Genomic DNA, 19,216 nt, shown 5'->3' with positions numbered 1-19,216 from the left:
GTAGATGTGTAAAATTTGCATGTGCATATTTTTTCGACTTACCCGTTCTTATGAATGATTTTGAGAAATATGCACAGCCGTAATTTGATATTGTGCTTCCGGAACTAGATAGTCTGTAACTTTATCTATCAAATGCAACAAATATTGCTCTAATCTGTACAGCGGCTGTCACATAAAAGAATTTCAGCGCTTTACATGTCTCTCAATAAGGAAATCCGAATAGTCAACATGCGCGCCATTGTGTTGCCCTCCCCCCCCCTTTTTTTTTTACTGGCTGCCGGTTTTGAGACACTCCTATTTCAGCTAATTTCACTCACGGCTAGAGTTCGCGTGTGGGCAAAAGCAGAGCCTATTAGCAAAGCGCCATAACTCGTCAAATAAGGTTTAGAAAGGGAAGAGAGGAAAAAGAAGAACGACGCGGAGGCCGCGCCCTTGCGCGCTGGCACGCGACGCCCACGTGACGAAGGAGAATCTCTCTCGTGCTTTCGAACACACAGCTAATCGTGGCGGACGCACTTAGAACCATCGCAGAAAGGAACTGCATCGTCTTACTACTTGTCATGGGGATCGGTGCACCTGGCGGCATCGAAATTCACCGTCTCCTCCGAGGATGCCTGTCAACCATCTCGGAAGAGACGCCATCCCGCAAGACGCCTTCCTCGTTTGCACTCGCCGCACTTCCAGATGCGGCCAAGGATGACGTGTCCTACGCGTTTAGTAACTTGGCCATCGAGGATGTCCTCCCCAACAATCGGGACCTTGTGCTCAAGCCATGGTACAAGGTCGATGAACGCACTTTCGGCAGCCTCACAGGACATCCCAGCAGCCTGTTCCCGAGGGCCGAGTGGTACCCGCACGTTGATATGAGCGTCAAGGACCCCGTGCCTCTGTGTAACACCATGCAAGTACCATGGACCGTGCAAGGAGCCTGGCACCAGGCGGCGGTAGCCTCGAGGTTCACCGTGCGCCTACTCTTACAGAGGTAACGATCAATTTGATATTTTCTATATCAATTATCAGGACCGCTGCGAACATCCTCAGTCGACAGACAAATTTTATTTTATTTCTATACTGTTGTGAAAATCCCATTGACGGGTTGTTTGGCTCGCAAAGAAAAGAAAGACAGCGTGTAACGTGTTGAGTAGTACAGAGTAGAACAAATCAGGCATACCTCTGTTATAGCAATCCGTCATGTAGCGCATTATTCAGCTGGTATTGCGTAATAGGACGATCGATGTACACGCTAAAACACGTTTAGCTAACAGACGGTTTTTGTACGGTCGGAACGAATTCACTTTCATAACAATACGCTGAATATTAGAAAATTTACGATATTTAAAGAAATGAAATGCGTCGGCAGCCCCACACATTGAACACTTGCGTTCATATTCCAGAGAAGTGCAATGTTGAAATGCCCAGATGATTATGAAGCGAATTCATTATATGTCCCTTTAAATTAGTCTGTCGCATAATTAGCCGACACATCTATGTGCGGTTATACAGCATCTGCAACTATGCGTTCATCGTTATCAGTTTCCGAGGAAGAGTATGCACCTTCCACGAATGTTGTGGCTTTGACACGTCTATTGCTTATTAACCTTAACTTTGACGTGCGTCCTATCCTCCGCGCTTGCACCAGCCGTGCTTGCTTAGCGGCTTTGGAGTTGTGCTTTAAACACGAAGTATTGAAATCAAATCCCGGACACGGTGGCCGAATTTCAATGGGGGCCAAATGCAAAAGCGCCCTTGCACGTGCGTTGGGCGCTCGGCAAAGACCTCCAGGTGGTTGAAATTATTCCATAGACTGTAGAATTAATCTGTAGATCTGTAGTTTGTTCGCAGTGCGAAGTGCCTGATAACCAGATCGGAATTATGGCACGTAAAACCGCAGAATTTCATTTTTTCCTCGACACATTGCCGCTGGTAAAACGTCATATGCCTAGCAAACATCACGAGGATGCATAGCTGCTTCATGTTACCTTGCTTTATATAATTCGAGGTGTCTACGTTATTCTACCTGCTCAAATTCTCCATTCCGTAATAGTAAGTTTAACTAGAAGAGATCCTATCGAAATTCATTGGAACGGAGAATATGTTTTGCTTTGCGTGCTATATATGGGGAAATTTATTTTTGTTGCATTTTAATGAAAAACGTGAGAACCTCCGGACACTCCGAGGGAGATTCTTCAATTAAGTTGTCAATGTTAAATTCAGGAAAATCAATTGCAACTCTAATTACAAAAAAAAAGAAACGATATCCCAATTCGTTAAAGTTACGCAAACGGTGATAAACATAAAGCAGATAAAGATCATATTTTATCAACCGCTCTCTGAAACACCGCTAATTTGTGAGTTGGACTAATGCAAACCAATCGTAACTTCTGGAATAACTTAAGGTAAGTTATACATTCACAAGGCACATTTATCCGTTTCAGGTACCCGTGCTAACAGGACCAGCATACAAAATAGGGAGAAATCTTTTTGCTGCAGAGTCTAGAATTCGTAAACTTTGTGCAAAACACTTTTTATGAACCCATTTGAAATAGTTTTTCAACTCGTTTACTCTTCAAGCAAACATGTGAGGTCTCACATTCAGTCGGTCGTATTCCGCTATATGCCGTAAATACAACGAATTTCATCGCATAATCCTCACGTCCCAAGGCCGAGCATGGAGATACGATTAAGGGCATCGAATGGACTTGTGCGAATCCGGCAATGTTTCATATCGGCCCTAGACTGACAGAAGGAAGATAAAGCCCGCCAAAAGGGCAATAATTGCTATGTTTTTACAAAAAGACTGGAAAAGGACCGAAGAACACGATATGTGCCAAAGAAAACACGTCCGCAAATTGGGATGTTTGTATCATCTACGCGTGAATATAGCGCCTATAAGTTTTTTTTATTCATTCGTTCCTTCGTAGTTTTGGTTTCCCCGCTGATTTCAGCTCTCCTCACAGCTAAATGACATTACTTCGTTAGATAGAATTGCTTCAGGAAGGGTTCCAGCCTATGGGCCAAGAAATTAGCACGTTTGCATACAATAATAATAAAGTAATAATAATAATAATAATAATAATAATAATAATAATAATAATAATAATAATAATAATAATAATAATAATAATAATAATATCAATAATAATAATAATAATAATAATAGCCACGAGAACAACAACTACAACATTGTTGCGTACGTGCTTAATTGGAGCTCCTGTGTATATACCATGCCGCTCTCTGGTACCATAAATTTTCCGCAAAAGGAAAAAAGGAAAATAAATAAATAAGAACACGTGCATTGAGACATTTTTTTCTCCCAAAGGGCGCCTTTCCCGACAGCACACTAAGTCACATAGAGAAAAGCGGGATATCAAAGGTTGAAGTTCAGGTTTCTGCCCGTTTATGAAGATAATGCCAAAATTTAACACACAACAAAAGTGCTTGAAACTAAGGCAGGAAAAACTGACCGTAAAGCGAGTGGTGCATGAGGTAATAATCATACTGCACCTGCGAAGTATTGTGTTAGGACCAGTTTTTTTATTTTTTGTACATTTCTTTATTAGTTGGAATGAAGTCGTGCCGGAATAAATAAAATCGGATAAAAAAATGCGAAGCTTCCATGCCGCTTCTTGAGCACTTTTCGGTCGCGGCTTAAAATCATGTTTTAGATACACGGTAAAATAGCAATTGTTGGAACACACAGAATAATTGTTTGGCAATCTATAACACCTTTTCAGTATGGTTAGGATGAGTTAGAATAAATTATGGTGTATCTGAATACATGGCAGGTGGATTTCGAGAACCAACTTACTATCTGTATTCAGCACAATTTTTCCTGCTTCCCGGATGGGTGAATGCATCGTTAGTGTTTCGATTCGGAAGGAGCTGCCTACTGAGAATAAAGCAGGTCACGTTTTGTGAGACGAGCTGCAGCGTTCCTCGAAGACTTGCTTGACGAACCTGCAGTTCAACACCAGTGTTCATTGTTGTCATGTATTGCCAACGCAGTGCGCCAGATGCGAGCACGCGTGGAGCGGAGGCGGCCGCGCCCGGCATTGGCCAGTTCGTCGAGTGCGACCACGTGACTTCTGCGGAGTACCGCCTCGACGTCTGGGGTTGCAGGCTACGCATCCACCCACGTGACACGCTGTCGTGGGCGTTGACGAAGCTGAACGCCATCAAGGCTGAGAGCAACGGCGACACGTACGGCGTGGCTGGACCGAGCAGCTGCACTTGGAGGCTACACGCGAGGTAAGCCAAACACAAGTCCAGCTACAACACCGCAGTCAATGTGCAGCCTCTTTCATTAGTACTCCATTTACGCCATCTTATCTCGTAAGAGACACCGCGATTGGAAGTCGCCTATTTGGTCGTGCAAGCCAACGTGTCACGATGAACTAGTGACTAGGCCGGTTTGAGGTAATCATGTAGCGTAATCTTTCAACGTTAAATATACGTTCAGAAAATGGATTGCTGCAGTTTCGTCACATACCGATGTCGGAGCTTGTAGAGGGGCATGTAACCGGTTCGTTAGCACGCAGTTCTGGGCAATTTGGCCTTACAGTCAAAGCTATTAGGAGATATAGAGATAATGCGTAAATATACGGGCTGTGAAGAGCAAATTTCTGGTTCGCATAATTGCTTTTTCTTTAAGGCACATAAAACTTGAAATCATTGAAAAAGAAGTTACAAGATAAAAAGGAGGCTGCACAATGTCTAGACCTTTGCATCTGAGTAATATATGAACGATATATTTCTAAAATCTGCATGTACTGAGTCATAAAGCGGACAGCACCACTGGTAACTTTTTGTGAATTCGAAGACGAGAAGCAGTTAAAGGCTGCCGGCTTCTTTACTGTTTCAATTCTCTATGTACACCTGACCCATATACACCCACCATAAAAAAGTAACAATATAACAGGAGTAATAGATGCGAGTAAGTTCTTACGAAACTACGTGTTATAGAGAAAAGCGTGGAGCATGAGAAAAAGAAGTACGATACACTCGCCGTAATTGCTTAGTGGCTACGGTGTTGGGCTGCTAAGCATGAGGTTGTGGGATCGAATCCCGGCCATGGCGGACGAATTTCGACGGGAGCGAAATGGGAAAACACCCGTTGTCAAGAATGGCGAGCTGCGAAACAAGATTTCCACACAGTTACGACAGGGCGACACGACGCGCACCTCTCCCTCTCCGTCGCTGCAGCGGGGAGGCGTTCGTAGAAGCGGCCTTTGTGCTGGAATCCGCCGCCTTCCACCCGCCCCATCGACATTGTGGCGGAACGAGTTCGGTGTTTGAACAATGTTTCCGGAGTTACCCAACGCGGAGCTGATTTGACACGCATGGACAAGCTGCCGCGGGAACGACGTATTTTTGTGCTTCTCACGCTTCGGAGTGGCGCAGAACAACGAGCGACCCTCGAGCGGCACCAATAGTTCCCGGAACGGCACCCCGCCAACGCCGTCGTCGGGCATCAGAGCGCGGTTGCCTTTGTGTACGTAAACTGATCTTCAGAGCAGCTGCGAGTTGGTGATGAGTAAACGAACAGTCGCCGCGTCGTATGACCGGCGGATCGAGTGTATAAAAACTGTGGTTGTGCGAATGCTGAGGACACTTCTCTTGAGCAGTCATGTTAGACTGAGTCACTTCTCTCATGCAGTCATGTTGGACTGACACTCTTTTTCTCAAGCAGTCATGTTAGACTGAGTTAATTTCTGTAAATAAACCCCTTTTCCTCGTTCTCGATGAGAAGCAGTTCTTCACTTCATCAACGATCTCAGCGTAAATAAGTTGGACGACGGCATGGGCCAGCTACCTTCGAATTCATGCCGCACTCCAATCTTTGCAAAGGACCACGGACGATGGGATTGAGCCCCCAATCCTGACAACTGGCTGACAGCGGTGGGATGGACTTTGCGACATGGTGCTGTATCTGCGGTGAGTGCTTGGTTTTTGCTTTGACTCTCTAGGCTTCATTTTGTGGTTGTTCTGTTTAGAACAGTAGGGAAGCTAGATTGTTGTGTGTTAGCTAGGTTGTGTTTACCTAGCTTGATTTAGAGAGCAGAATCAAGGCAGTAAAACAGCAGTCATGGAGTTAAGGACACTGCTGAGAGACGAGTTGTTGATTGTTGGTGAGGAACTGGGCCTAGATGTACGCAAGGAAATGCTCAAATCGGAATTATTGGATCTAACTTCCAATCATGCCAGTGAGGAAGATATTGAAATGGGAATGGAACTTCTCAAAAAGAGAGAGAAACGGGAAAGAGAAAGAGAAGAACGGGACCGAGAAAGAGAAGAAAGGGACAGAGAAAAGCAAGAGAGAGAGGAACGCGATAAAGATCGCGAGTTTCAGTTAAGGAAAATGCAACTTGAACTTGAAAGCAAACGTTTGGAGTTGTCTCAAGGAAGTGAAGGCGCTCTGGGACGATCAAGTGAGGCAGAATCGTACCGCATGGACAGGCTATTGAAGCCATTTGAGGTCGGGACCGACATAGGCTTGTTCCTAAGCAATTTTGAAAGGACTTGCGAGAAGATGAACTTCGGCCCGAGTACATGGCCACAGCGGTTGCTGTCTATGTTGCCGTGTGAGGCGGCGGAAGTAATCGCCAGATTGAGTGCGCAGGATGCATATGATTATGCAAAAGCTAAGGCTAGTCTCCTGAAGAAATACCGCCTTTCAGCCGAAGCTTTTCGGCAAAGGTTTAGGAGCACAGGCAAGAAAGATAGCGAGGGCTATCCGGAGTTTGCATATAGCTTAAAGGCCAACCTAGTCGAGTGGCTTAAAAGCGCGGAAGCGTACGACAGCAGAGACATGATCATTGAATGCATGTGTTTAGAGCAGTTTTACAAAACCATCCCCCAAGCTGTGAAACTGTGGGTGCAAGACAGAGGTAATGTAAACACTGTGGAAAGGGCGGCTGAATTAGCCGAAGAGTACGCAACCCGCAGAAAGTTGAACGCCGAGGAGGGAAACTGGGACGGTCGAAATGGACCGCGGAAACCATTTCCGTTCAAAAAGGGTGCGCAAACTAGACGATCAGAGCCTGTAGACATGGCGGAAAAGCCCGCAGAAAAGAGCGAGGAGAAACTTAACGGAGAAACCGCACAAAAAGAACAGAAAAGAAAATTCGAATCTGTTAGACCAATTCGCTGTTACAAATACCACAAACTGGGACATATAGCTGCAAACTGCGAGAAGTCTAGCGTAGTTTTTTCCTACGTGGAGGAAAAGGATGAGAATATGGAACTTTTAAGTCCATATCTCCACGACCTGCAAGTTAATGGAAAACCATGCCGAGTGCTAAGAGACAGTGCCGCCACGCTGGACATTGTCCATCCGTCTTACGTGATGGTAGATGACTTCACCGGAGAAGTAGCATGGATAAAACAGGTTGTAGAAGAACACAGCGTGTGTCTGCCCATGGCCAAAGTCAAAATCAGTGGACCATTCGGGGAGCTAGAGATTGAGGCTGCAGTTTCCAAATTTTTGTCACTGCAGTATCCCTACATCTTTTCGAATCATTCGAATCAGTTACTGCGTGACAGAGGGCTCAAACTGGGAGAGGGCATAGTACAGGCATTGACCCGAGGCCAAGCTCGTAAGATCGCGGCGCTTTCGGCTGAAAATGCTCAAGCTCCTCCAGCGGAAGCAGAAAAGGAGATAACTTCGATACCCGAATCCGAGCTAGGCCCGAGGGACAAAAGAACAGTTGAGGAGAGCCTGCCAGCTGACCAGCTCAATGAGAGCGTAGCACTAGAGTGTCAGAGTTCTAGCCTGCAGGAAGAGCAAGCAGACGCGCTCCCAAGCGAGACAGGGTCGTTATTATCACCGGCCTCAAAGAACTTTGATCAACTCTTACACGTGGATAGAGAGTCACTGGCAGCTGAGCAAAAGAATGATGAGAGCTTAGCTAGATTACGTGACACAGCTAAAGAAGGCATTGCTAGGCGTAACGTAACGGTACATGAGAGAGGAGGATTGTTGTATCGGCATTACAGAGATCGAAAGGGTAGGATTTTAGATCAGTTAGTCATACCTACTAAGTATAGGGAGGACCTTTTGAGTCTTTGTCATGGAAATGGGTGGTCCGGCCACCTAGGCATAAACAAATCAAAGGAAAGATTGCTTATGGAATACTACTGGCCTGGCTGTTTCAAAGATGTAGAAAACTTTGTAAGATCATGCGACGCCTGCCAGCGTTCTGGTAAACCAGGAGAGACTTGGAAAGCTCCACTGAAGGTAGTGCCCTTAATAACAGAGCCTTTCAGACGGCTTGTAATAGACACGGTAGGGCCTCTTCCGAAAACAAAATCAGGCTGCAGGTACTTGTTTACCATGCTGTGTCCGGCTACGAAGTTTCCAGAAGCAATCCCTTTGAAAGAGCTCAGCTCCACCGAAGTAGTAGACGCGCTTTTGACAGTGTTTGCACGAGTTGGGTTTCCAGCCGAAATTCAGGCAGATCAAGGGTCAGTATTCACGAGCGCACTGACTTCCACATTCTTGCAAAAGTGCGGGGTAAAGTTAATACACAGTTCTGTCTATCACCCTCAGTCAAACAGTGTAGAGAGGTGGCATTCGGTGCTTAAGCGAGTTTTGCGTGCGCTCTGTTACGAGCACAAGGAGGACTGGGAGAACTGTCTGCCGGCAACTTTGTTTGCTTTGCGAACGGTTCCACATGAGGCGACAGGGTTCTCACCAGCAGAACTAGTGTATGGGAGGACACTCCGGTCTCCACTGAGAATGTTAAGAGAGATGTGGGAGGAAAGAGGGGAGAGTCCAACCGTGGTTGAATACGTGCTAAATTTACTGGAACGGCTAAGCGCAACCCAGAAATTAGTCGGAAAGAACATGGCAATAGCTCAAATGAACGCCAAAGTCTATTACGACAAGAATGCGAGGCTTCGTACGTTTAAAGTTGACTTAACGATGAAAGCGGAAAAGTGTAGGTTTGGTTGTTCGCAGGTTACTTATCTGGGCCATGTTGTCGGTCAGGACATGAGACGGCCGGCTGAGCTGAAAATAGCTACGATTGGAGAATTTTCTCAGCCGCGCCCGAAAACGGACCTTCGTTCATTTTTGGGACTTGTGGTGTACTATCAACGGTACATTCCGAATTACTCGCAATTGGCAAGTCCATTAATAGACGCCCTCCGAAAGGGAGCACCGAGTAACGTACACTGGGATAAGGACAAAGAGAACGCTTTCCAAAGTTTCAAAACGCTATTGGTTTCTCGCCCTGTGCTTCGCGCGCCAGACTACACAAAGGAATTCATAGTTCAATGCGACGCAAGCGACAGAGGTATGGGCGTGGTACTTAGTCAGGTCGGCGACGATAACGAGGAGCATCCTATCCTCTACGCCAGCCGTAAACTAAATGTAAGAGAGGAAGCCTACAGCGCTTCAGAGAAGGAATGCGCTTGTTTGGTTTGGGCCGCCCAGACGTTGTCGTGTTACTTGTACGGAGCGAAGTTCATCTTCGAGACCGACCACTGTCCTCTGACGTGGCTCAATCAAATGTCACACAAAAACGGCCGCTTGCTCCGATGGAGCCTCACTCTCCAAGAGTACAACTTCTCCGTTAGATATAAGAAGGGAAAGTTGCATAGCAATGCGGATGGTTTGAGCCGGCTAATTTGAATTCTGCGTTTGAGGGTCCCGCCTAAATTTTAGGGTTACTAGTGTTAGCTTTTCTTTAGGCGAAGAAAATCCCCTCTCATTCGGCAGAGTTCCCTCCATTAATTGTTGAATTTGTCAGAAGGAATTTGCTTCAGAAATTGGCATAGTGAAATGTAGCATTTTTTTTGGTTTCTGCACTTATGTTGTTGTTGTTTTTTTGAAGCATAGCGAGTCTAAAGTGACAGCCAATGCACGTCATCTCGGCGCAGAGCCGTGTTGTGGGGTTCATTTTGCAGTTGCCTGTCCTTGTTGGATGTTTTGGGGCGGTGACATCAATGCACAAGTGGTCGCTGCGAGCCAAGACATCAATCCCCCCCTGGCCAGCAGCCGTTCTCTTCCTGCCTAGCGGTTGTCAGCGCTAGACAGTCGAGACTTTCCGGGCCATGGAGGCGCTGTCAAGAATGGCGAGCTGCGAAACAAGATTGCCACACAGTTACGACAGGGCGACACGATGCGCACCTCTCCCTCTCCGTCGCTGCAGCGGGGAGGCGTTCGAAGAAGCGGCCTTTGTGCTGGAATCCGCCGCCTTCCACCCGCCCCATCGACATTGTGGCGGAACGAGTTCGGTGTTTGAACAATGTTTCCGGAGTTACCCAACGCGGAGCTGATTTGACACGCATGGACAAGCTGCCGCGGGAACGACGTATTTTTGTGCTTCTCACGCTTCGGAGTGGCGCAGAACAACAAGCGACCCTCGAGCGGCACCAATAGTTCCCGGAACGGCACCCCGCCAACGCCGTCGTCGGGCATCAGAGCGCGGTTGCCTTTGTGTACGTAAACTGATCTTCAGAGCAGCTACGAGTTGGTGATGAGTAAACGAACAGTCGCCGCGTCGTATGACCGGCGGATCGAGTGTATAAAAACTGTGGTTGTGCGAATGCTGAGGACACTTCTCTTGAGCAGTCATGTTAGACTGAGTCACTTCTCTCATGCAGTCATGTTGGACTGACACTCTTTTTCTCAAGCAGTCATGTTAGACTGAGTTAATTTCTGTAAATAAACCCCTTTTCCTCGTTCTCGATGAGAAGCAGTTCTTCACTTTATCAACGATCTCAGCGTAAATAAGTTGGACGACGGCATGGGCCAGCTACCTTCGAATTCATGCCGCACTCCAATCTTTGCAAAGGACCACGGACGATGGGATTGAGCCCCCAATCCTGACACCGTCTACTTAGATTTAGGTGCACGTGAAACAAACCCATGCGTTCCAAACTTCCGGAGTGCTCCACTAGGGCGTGCCTCATTATAAGATCGTTCTTCTGGCACGTAACTCCACATAATTTATTTTTATTTTAGAAGTACCATAAACATACAACTGGTATGTGAATATTTCGAAAAGAAACCAAACAAGCACGCCAACTTAAGAATGAAGCGATGGAGAAAATGTTTTGCAGCGCGTTGTCTTCCGTGAGACCACTCGCTAGACCATATGGTGGTCAAGCATGGTCTTACAGAAAAGGTACCGCCTTGATGGAAGCTACGAGTCACTGTCATTCTGTCCTCGAAGGAGCGAAAGAACGGCAAAGTTGTTACCCACCCGACTGTACAACGAAGCGATAAAGGAAACCCATGCGTGTTTGTCAGCCTAGGTGATGTGCCTTGGCTGACATGGCCTTCACGATGTCAACAGCCACATGCACAGCGTATACTGTGGGTGCACTGACGACAGTTGAACGTGGAAGGAAACGCGCCACCCAGGAGAATGCGACACAAACGGTTATTTTGTTCTCTTAGGAGGCATACTAAATATTGTGTAACTGGTTTTCCCTTTCATTAGTCTTGAGAAAAATCCAGAAATCCCACTGAGTAGCCAGTCCCTCGTGCAGATACATACATCTGGATGCCGATGTAAAACTGAGCCCTGATTCACACTCCGTACCGCCCGAACTGTCGAGGCCCCTTCGAAACAAAAGTATTCAAAACCACGTGACACTCTATGTCCCGTTTAAAATCCAGCCGCAACGAAGTTTCATCGTGGCTACGTTGATTATAAATGAGTAGCACCAGGCTATCGTAGCAGTGTTGGCAAGGATTGGCTCGTAATTGTTTGCATTTTTTTCCCATATTTGAGCCCGCAAGTGGCATTTAAGGAGACGGTGCGTGCAGCAAATCCCAAACCACGGCTCGCGTTATTTCAATTGTGCCCGGGTGATGCCTAAACTGTAACATTTTGCCAAAAGGTCAAATGAGCTCGTTCTCAGTGATTTGAGGTCTGCTTCATTTCAGCGTGCGAGAGGCGTTTTTGTCGGTTTCGGTGTCGAAAAGGCTTCTTTTTCTTGATACAAACAGGCCTACTTGTATTTCAAATGTAATACTTTGAACGAAGGTTGCTCTTAACCGCGCTTTTTCAAACAAGTTTATTTTTACGGTCCGAAATTTTGATGCGGTTGTTCTTCAAATGAAATGGTGAAATATTAAGTCGTTAACGTACAATAATGTATGGTTCGTCTAGGAGTAAGTGATCTTTCTTACAAGTCCGATGAATCTTTTTGTGAAAAGAATGCTGAGCACCAATTTGCTATTTTTTACATTTTGCTTGCCTTCGCTTCATTTGGCCCTGTCATGCCGAAACAGCCGTGGGCGTAATAACGGAAAAATATTCCAAACTATTCTATTCGATTTCTGCAATCAGGCCTCCACGAAAGGTCAAAATTTTTTCGGGCCAACCCCACTTCGCTTGTCAACTCATATGACGTATTATGATTGATTAGGCCGAACAAAAGACAAATACCCATTTCCGATTATGCACGTTTCTCACCATCAGCCGTCCGCTATGGGTCAAATGTGTTTGGGGTGTGCCCAGTTCACCTGCTGGTCATGCAATGTCACACAAAACCGCGAAAATTCACCACTTCAAAGTGACATAAAAAAATACATATTTTTTTCGGAATAGCCGGAGACTCCCCCGTTCCGAAATGAACCGGTGATGGCAGCCCGCCGATCGTTCCGGCACTGGATGCTCGGAGCTGTAACGGAGAATGGATTTACCAGTGTATAGTAAGATATCTTGAGTGGCAGATGATGCTGTCGAGCCCTTTCGGCACCCACGCCCATGACTAAAGCTATACGGAGAATGGATTGCCGATAAAACTCGTTTTCTCCTGCATCTATGAATGCAGAAACAAATTAAAGACTGCAATCCAAACTTGGCATTACGGCTGTTCTAGCGCACTCATTCGTTTCCGTTTACGCGTCTTAACTACAAAAAAATTCAATTTTTTTCGGCAACCCTGTGATCCGCATGCTTTCTTTCACGGGTACGCGACATTGCTCTACCACCTTTGTTACCCTGAGGGTTCGTTTAAGCGGCATTTTTACCCTTCCGTAACATGTCGCCGCGTTCTTCTACCAGAATGCGAAAGATAAGCAAAGGGAAGCGGGTCAATTGCCGACGCCTGCACTGCGCTCTTCATCCGGTACTTTCACTGCGGTAACTCGCCCCCACTGAAATGCTCGACACATCTACGTATACTCTTCGCCTCTGGTCTGCTAATTAGACAAGAAAAACGTGTCGTGGGAGGCAATGCTATTCGCTTCAGAAGCAAACCAAAGTGACCTCGTATAACTACGAGAGCTTTCCATTGGCCTCCGTAAACGACGCCACGGGTCACCGAACAATGCTTGCGTCGATGGTTACGTAAATATAACGTCAGGAGATTGGAATAAAAACAGATTGGAATAGCTTTACTTTATAGGGCCCCCGTTTGCTATTTCACTTATCTACCGCAATTATAGAGGCCTGTATAAGCGGCCTTCGAGCACTGTATGTTGCTTGCTCTCAGTGGTGCGGCTAAATAATGCGTTTTAAATGCATTGCGCGCATGAAATGGCAAAGTAGCTTTTCTTTGTCTATTTTTTTATATACGTAGCACAAAAACGCACGTTGCTACCTAGGTATGTTGTCGAATGAACACACTCTTACTATAAACGCGAATACTTATTAAATGTGCGACAGATTGCTAAGTGTTTTTCAAAGCAATATATTATAACAATATTTCAACAGCAACACTGTAAAAAAATAATCGAAACTAAGGTTTGAGTTTTTGTTTCCGTGCTCTAGTGGGAGACTGTAGAACTAAGTCGTGTCTGACTGAAAAAAATTATTACCGTTAAAGTGAAGCGCTACCAGCTTCACATGCAGCGATAGGAGCGTGCGATTAAACCGCTGGGCCTCAGCTTTGGACGGTGCAACAATGATCAGCTTTGGTTTGTCAAGTTGCCATGGGAATTTGCACGACTGTGTTTCCAAAATCGCTTTCGAGAACAGCGCTACGCTGAGTGCTGAGAGTTGAGCCAGGCATCAATCCAAAGATCTTTCCGGACTACATACAATTTATACTACATTGAAAAGGAAGGTGTACAGCCGTCAGCACGCTTAACAGGAACGCTCCGCAGCGTGGCCGGACCGGCTTGGAGTGACGCCAGCGCCGAGAAGTGTTGTTATCTCGGTATGCTTGCGGCGGCTTACGACAGCTGGAGCGCAGCTCGATATGACTGCTCGTCTTGTGTTTCTTTTGTGTCTGACCGGCGGCGAGGGTGCGCTCATTTGACGTGTCCGTTTCGCTCGTGCTTGCGTTCTCAGGCGCGTCCAGAAAACACGTTGCGGTTTGTTTATATCCACAAAGCGAAATGGCGGGTGACAGCTCGCACGCCTTTTGGGTTTGGCCGCAAAGCTGGTGCTTTAACGAAATGACGAATAGGAAAAGGAGAGCACACGCACGTTTGTGGCGTTTTTAAAGGTTGGACAATAAATAAATCTGCGATTCTGGTAGCATAGTTGTTCATGTTCTTCATTTCTCATATTCTCGCGCGCATCGGAGTGCTCTGGCAGTGGCCATTCGCACCAAAATTGTTACGCAACCGTTCGTCGTACAACGTTCCGGGTGATGTCATACACGTCTGTCTGTGTGTGTGCGTAGTGCTTAAAATTCGAAAAAGTAAAGACTGAGCACCTGAAAAAGCAGGCAGATTCCATGCCCTGTGGGAATCGATGTTATGCGAAGCAGGGCGCGGGGAGCCTATCAAGGTAACGAAACGATCATGAGAGCACCAAGACGTAGGCGGCTGGCTGGCCGGCTGATCCTATCGAAGTGGCAAATTCTCGCCAAGAAATGCATCGTATTTACTATGCTAAATTCGCGAACCACAACCAAACCTCTATGTCTTCCCTAAACGACATGTTTTCGCATTCCCATACGTAAGTAGTCTTGACTGCCTCTGCTAAATCTTTTTTCCATAACAACATAGAGCTATTTCAAATTTTAACTGCAGTTTGCCTTTTTGAAAACTAGCGAAAAAAACCATATAGGATACGCGAATTGCAAAGTGTCAAGCACGACACTGTGAATAAGATCGGGAACCCGCTGTTTAGGTAACCAAGATGCGACGGGGCGCCGAGTTACCTTATGTGCAGTTATAAGCTATGAGATGCTACCTTTCGGTACATTGCATCTATGACCAGAGTCTTTCTGGTTACCTAAAAAGAAGCCACTTAGCGCTTTTTGCCAATAACTAGACATTAAAAGTTTAGTTTCAATCGCATCCACGCGTCTTCCTCAGGACACGCGCAGCTCTTACGCCCTGACACTTGATCTTCAGTGCATCGTGGACTAAACAGAAAGCCAGACACTAACATGCGAGAGCACTCCGATGCGCGCTGTCAAAGAACATAAGAAATGAAGAACATCAACAACTATACCACCGGATTCGCAGATCTATTTATTGTACAACCTTTAGAAACGCAACAAACCTGCGTTTGCTCTCATTTTCCTATTTATCATTTCGTTAAAGCACCAGCTTTGCGGCCAAACCGAAATACGCGCGAGCTGTAGCCCGCCATTTCGCGTTGTCGATGTAAACAAACCGCTACGTGTTTTCTGGACGCGCGCGAGGCCGCAGGCACGAGCGAAACGGACACGCAAGTGAGCGCACTCTCGCCGCCGATCAGGCACAAACGAAAGACAAGACGAGCAGTCATATCGGGCTGCGCTCCAGCTATCGTAAGCCGCCGCAAACAAACCGAGATAACAGAGCACATCACTTCGCGGCGCTGGCGTCAGTCCAAGCCGGCCACGCTCCGGCCACGCTGCGGAGCGTTCGTGTTAAGCGTGCTGACGGCTGTGCAATCAGTGCATTTTACCAGTGCTGACATAGGGGGCAGAGACTTGGAGACTGACAAAGAAGCTTGAGAACAAGTTGAGGACCGCGCAAAGGGCGATGGAACGAAGATTGCTAGGCATAGCGTCAAGAGACAGAAAGAGAGCGGTTTGGATCAGAGAGCAAACGGGTATTTACGATATCCTAATTGAGATCAAGAGTAAAGAATGGAGCTGGGCAGGTCATGTAATGCCGAGTTTAGATAACCGTTGTACCATTAGGGTTACAGAATGGGTACTAAGAAAAGACAAACGCAGTCGAGGACGACAGAAGACTAGGTCGAGCGATGAAATTAGGAAATTCGCGGGCGCTAGTTGGAATCGGTTGGCGCAGGACAGGGGTAATTGAAGATCGCAGGGAGAGGCCTTCATCCTGCAGTGGATATAAAAAGGCTGATGATGATGATTACAATTATGATGGCGATGATGATGCTGACAATTTAACGCCTGTATCGACAGCTACCCTAGTTTTATTACAGTGACAGTTTTTGCCTCGAAAATCGAGACAAACGGTTCGTGATTTCCATATGGTTCCAAAGCTGGATCTTTAACCCCTGTGGGAAGAAACTTCCAGCGTTCCACACCCTAATCACTGGATTTGTCTCGTGTGACTCTTCTAGAACGTCTCTGTCACCTGCCTTTTCCAATATTTGCCCTGTACTTCAGGCATTCGTGAGAAACCCGCTCATTCTGAAGAAAACGGGCAAGCTTCGCCCATCGGCCGTTTGGGACGCTGGCTGCTACGTGTCCAGATGTGCGGCCTATAAAAGAAAGCTTCGCAATTCAAGAAAAATTCGTTCATGTTCGCGGAATAAAGCCAGTACCGACGTCTTTCCGGGTGGTCTTTACGCCATCTGAGATAACCAGGAGTCCAGCTTAAGTGCACGCAGCACGAAGGCTAATCAATCGACAAATCAAAACACATTGATTTGGGTGAATGACAATTTTCTCTTACATGAACCTTCCTTCACCTTGCGCGCTTTAGTAGAACTGATTTCCGATGTTCAGCGACCACGTGCTTGGAGATGTCGATTAATGCACCTTCCTGCTGCGATCTCTTAACTTCCTCGTTAACTCAGACAATAGAAATACCGCCAATAAAAGGGGTTGGTCACGAGGTCAATCTCTCCGGACCAACACGAATTTTTCAGAAGCTGAGAAGTTTTGTTTCTGAAAAACGGTGAAGTGTCTCTTTTAAAGCGTCATACCCCAGCTGAACTTAAAAGAAACAGTGAAAACGAGATTTCGAAAAGCCAATTTTTATTTATCTTCCACTTTTCTTAAATTCTGAAAAAAAATGCGAAATTTAGTGTGCATGACAATTTTCTCTTTCATAAGCTTTTCTCCACCTTGCGTGCCTCTGACTACTGAGTTTCCATGTCCGCAAAGCTCTACAACGCCTATTTCCCTTCCACTGCAAATTCGTTATACATATCGCAGAAAACATTAGACAGCGTTTTATTTCACCGTTTACGGTTAGGTGAGAGAGTGGTTGAAGTAATTCTAATAGTATACGACCTCATCCATGTTTGCGTATGCTGCTGTTGTGCATGCAAGCAACGTCTCTTCTGCTACAGGCACGCTCTCTAAATATTCTTCATCACATAACTATTCCTTTTGCAAAGCTCCTTCATATAGAGGAACCTTCTTTCCTAGATGTGTAAAAGATAAATATGTCCTTTACTCGTTCTGCAGACATTGAAAGGATGATTGCTGTTTTGAACTATATTAGATTAACTGCGCAGAATACATCATTAGCAGCTCCACACAAGTTCAAAACATCAAAATGTTGTTTACCTCGATAGAGTACTCTTTCACCTGCTGTAACAATTCTTTAAATTTTTCGTTTGTTAAGAGGACATTGACTCTCCTCGTGGCTGAGTCACACACAATTGCATCTTTTCCCTTCTGCCATCAGGTTCACCCAGAACTGAGTAGACGGCAGTGCGACAATCACGACAGGAGTCGCCCGTGGTCTCCTGCGTCGCCACACGTGTGGCTGCCGTCTGCTCGGCTGCACCTCGTCACAGCTGCACCGGCACAACAGCCCCAAGCTCTGCAGGCGGCTTTAACGCCACGACAGCTGTGCCTATCCAAGCTGAGTCGCTGGCCGTGCGTTCTCTGCTGACCACGTGACCAGCGACACCAAAGTGCACTGCATTCGCTGGCACGATGGCCATACGAGACGTTTGGGGGCGCACTGCCGCCTCCGCTACGTCCAAAGGCTGGCGTGCCTGCGCACCGTTCGGCGTAGTAGTCCTCGGCAACCGCTGCGAGCTAGTCGCGGTTCCGCTATCGCCTTGACTATGGCAGTACGAAACTGTGGCCCCGCTTCCGGCGAGTGCGTGCGCTTTTCTTTAGCAATATTCTTCAATTTTTCAATGTATTGGTGTGATAATAGTGTTGTAAGATGTGTTTAAAATACAGTTTTTTGCGATCGAAATATGTTGCTGTGTTAGATTCCTCGAGCATGGTATTTGTGGGTGATGGTAATGGGCGAAATCTAATGGGCCCTGAACTCTATTTCTCACTGGAATTCAGTTTTTTTATTGATAAATATTCCGTTCAAAAGCAACGACGTCATCTCGACAATCCTGCCTCGCGACAATGTCTTCTCCTGCCTCGCGACAAGACAAATGGTTCTGTTCGTGTGCTTGGATGTAATATCCTGCAATGTAGTCTAATACATGGAAGCACACGGTTGGCTGGAATTGCACGCCACGTTGCTCGAAACGAAGTCCTCCTAAATCTGCCAGGATTCAACCTTCCTTTTTAAGGATTGCTTGGGGGATAGCCGCGAAATGCGAACACATACACATGCATACAGAGAAATGTGTTCCTATCGCTCACACTTAAGAGGGTCTTGCAGACTGTACTTTCGGACGGGGATGAGGACGGGGTTATTAGGATGAAGTAGAAGCACAAGGATATGATTGCCCGGATTAATATTTTTATTATTACAAGTTATACCGCCCACCCCCCTCAAACATTTCTTTTTAACTCTGGCAGCCGGCAAACGCAGTATCCATTCCGATAACAATACGAAGCGCAGTATTAACGTTTCCCTCGGTGACTATACGTAGGCTGTACCCCTATCTTGAAAACATTTACTGGTCATTCGTAGATTGGGACAGCTGACGTTGATTTAATTGGTTTACGAAGGTTATGAAAGTTGGCTTGCGCATATTCAAACCTACAAAAGCACTCAATATGTCAGTTCCATCACTGGTTTGTAAAGTTCTAAAACGACATTAAATCTAAAAGACAGCGCACACAGAAAAGCGGGGGAAACAGGTCTGGGTATGTATAAACTTGAATTTAGGCGCTGTCATTACTTTTGCAAATTTTATTATAACAATGATCACTTCAACCCCTTGTTAAATCCAGA

General features: G+C 46.2%; 1 protein-coding gene across 1 annotated transcript; it reads left to right on the top strand.

The window, feature by feature from the left end:
- Positions 1 to 471: 471 nt before the first annotated feature.
- Positions 472 to 18,265, top strand: LOC139051304 (uncharacterized). The gene is made up of 3 exons (XM_070528307.1): positions 472 to 982; positions 4,006 to 4,248; positions 17,747 to 18,265. The coding sequence occupies exons 1-3, from the start codon at positions 561 to 563 to the stop codon at positions 17,760 to 17,762; spliced, it is 681 nt and encodes a 226-aa protein (XP_070384408.1). The 5' UTR covers positions 472 to 560; the 3' UTR covers positions 17,763 to 18,265.
- The last annotated feature ends 951 nt before the right edge of the window (positions 18,266 to 19,216 follow it).

This window comes from Dermacentor albipictus, unplaced genomic scaffold (assembly GCF_038994185.2).
Source record: "Dermacentor albipictus isolate Rhodes 1998 colony unplaced genomic scaffold, USDA_Dalb.pri_finalv2 scaffold_11, whole genome shotgun sequence".
Classification (NCBI taxonomy): Eukaryota; Metazoa; Arthropoda; class Arachnida; order Ixodida; family Ixodidae; genus Dermacentor; species Dermacentor albipictus.
The sequence above is the reverse complement of the archived record's forward strand: the minus strand, read 5'-3'. Positions and strand labels throughout refer to the sequence as shown.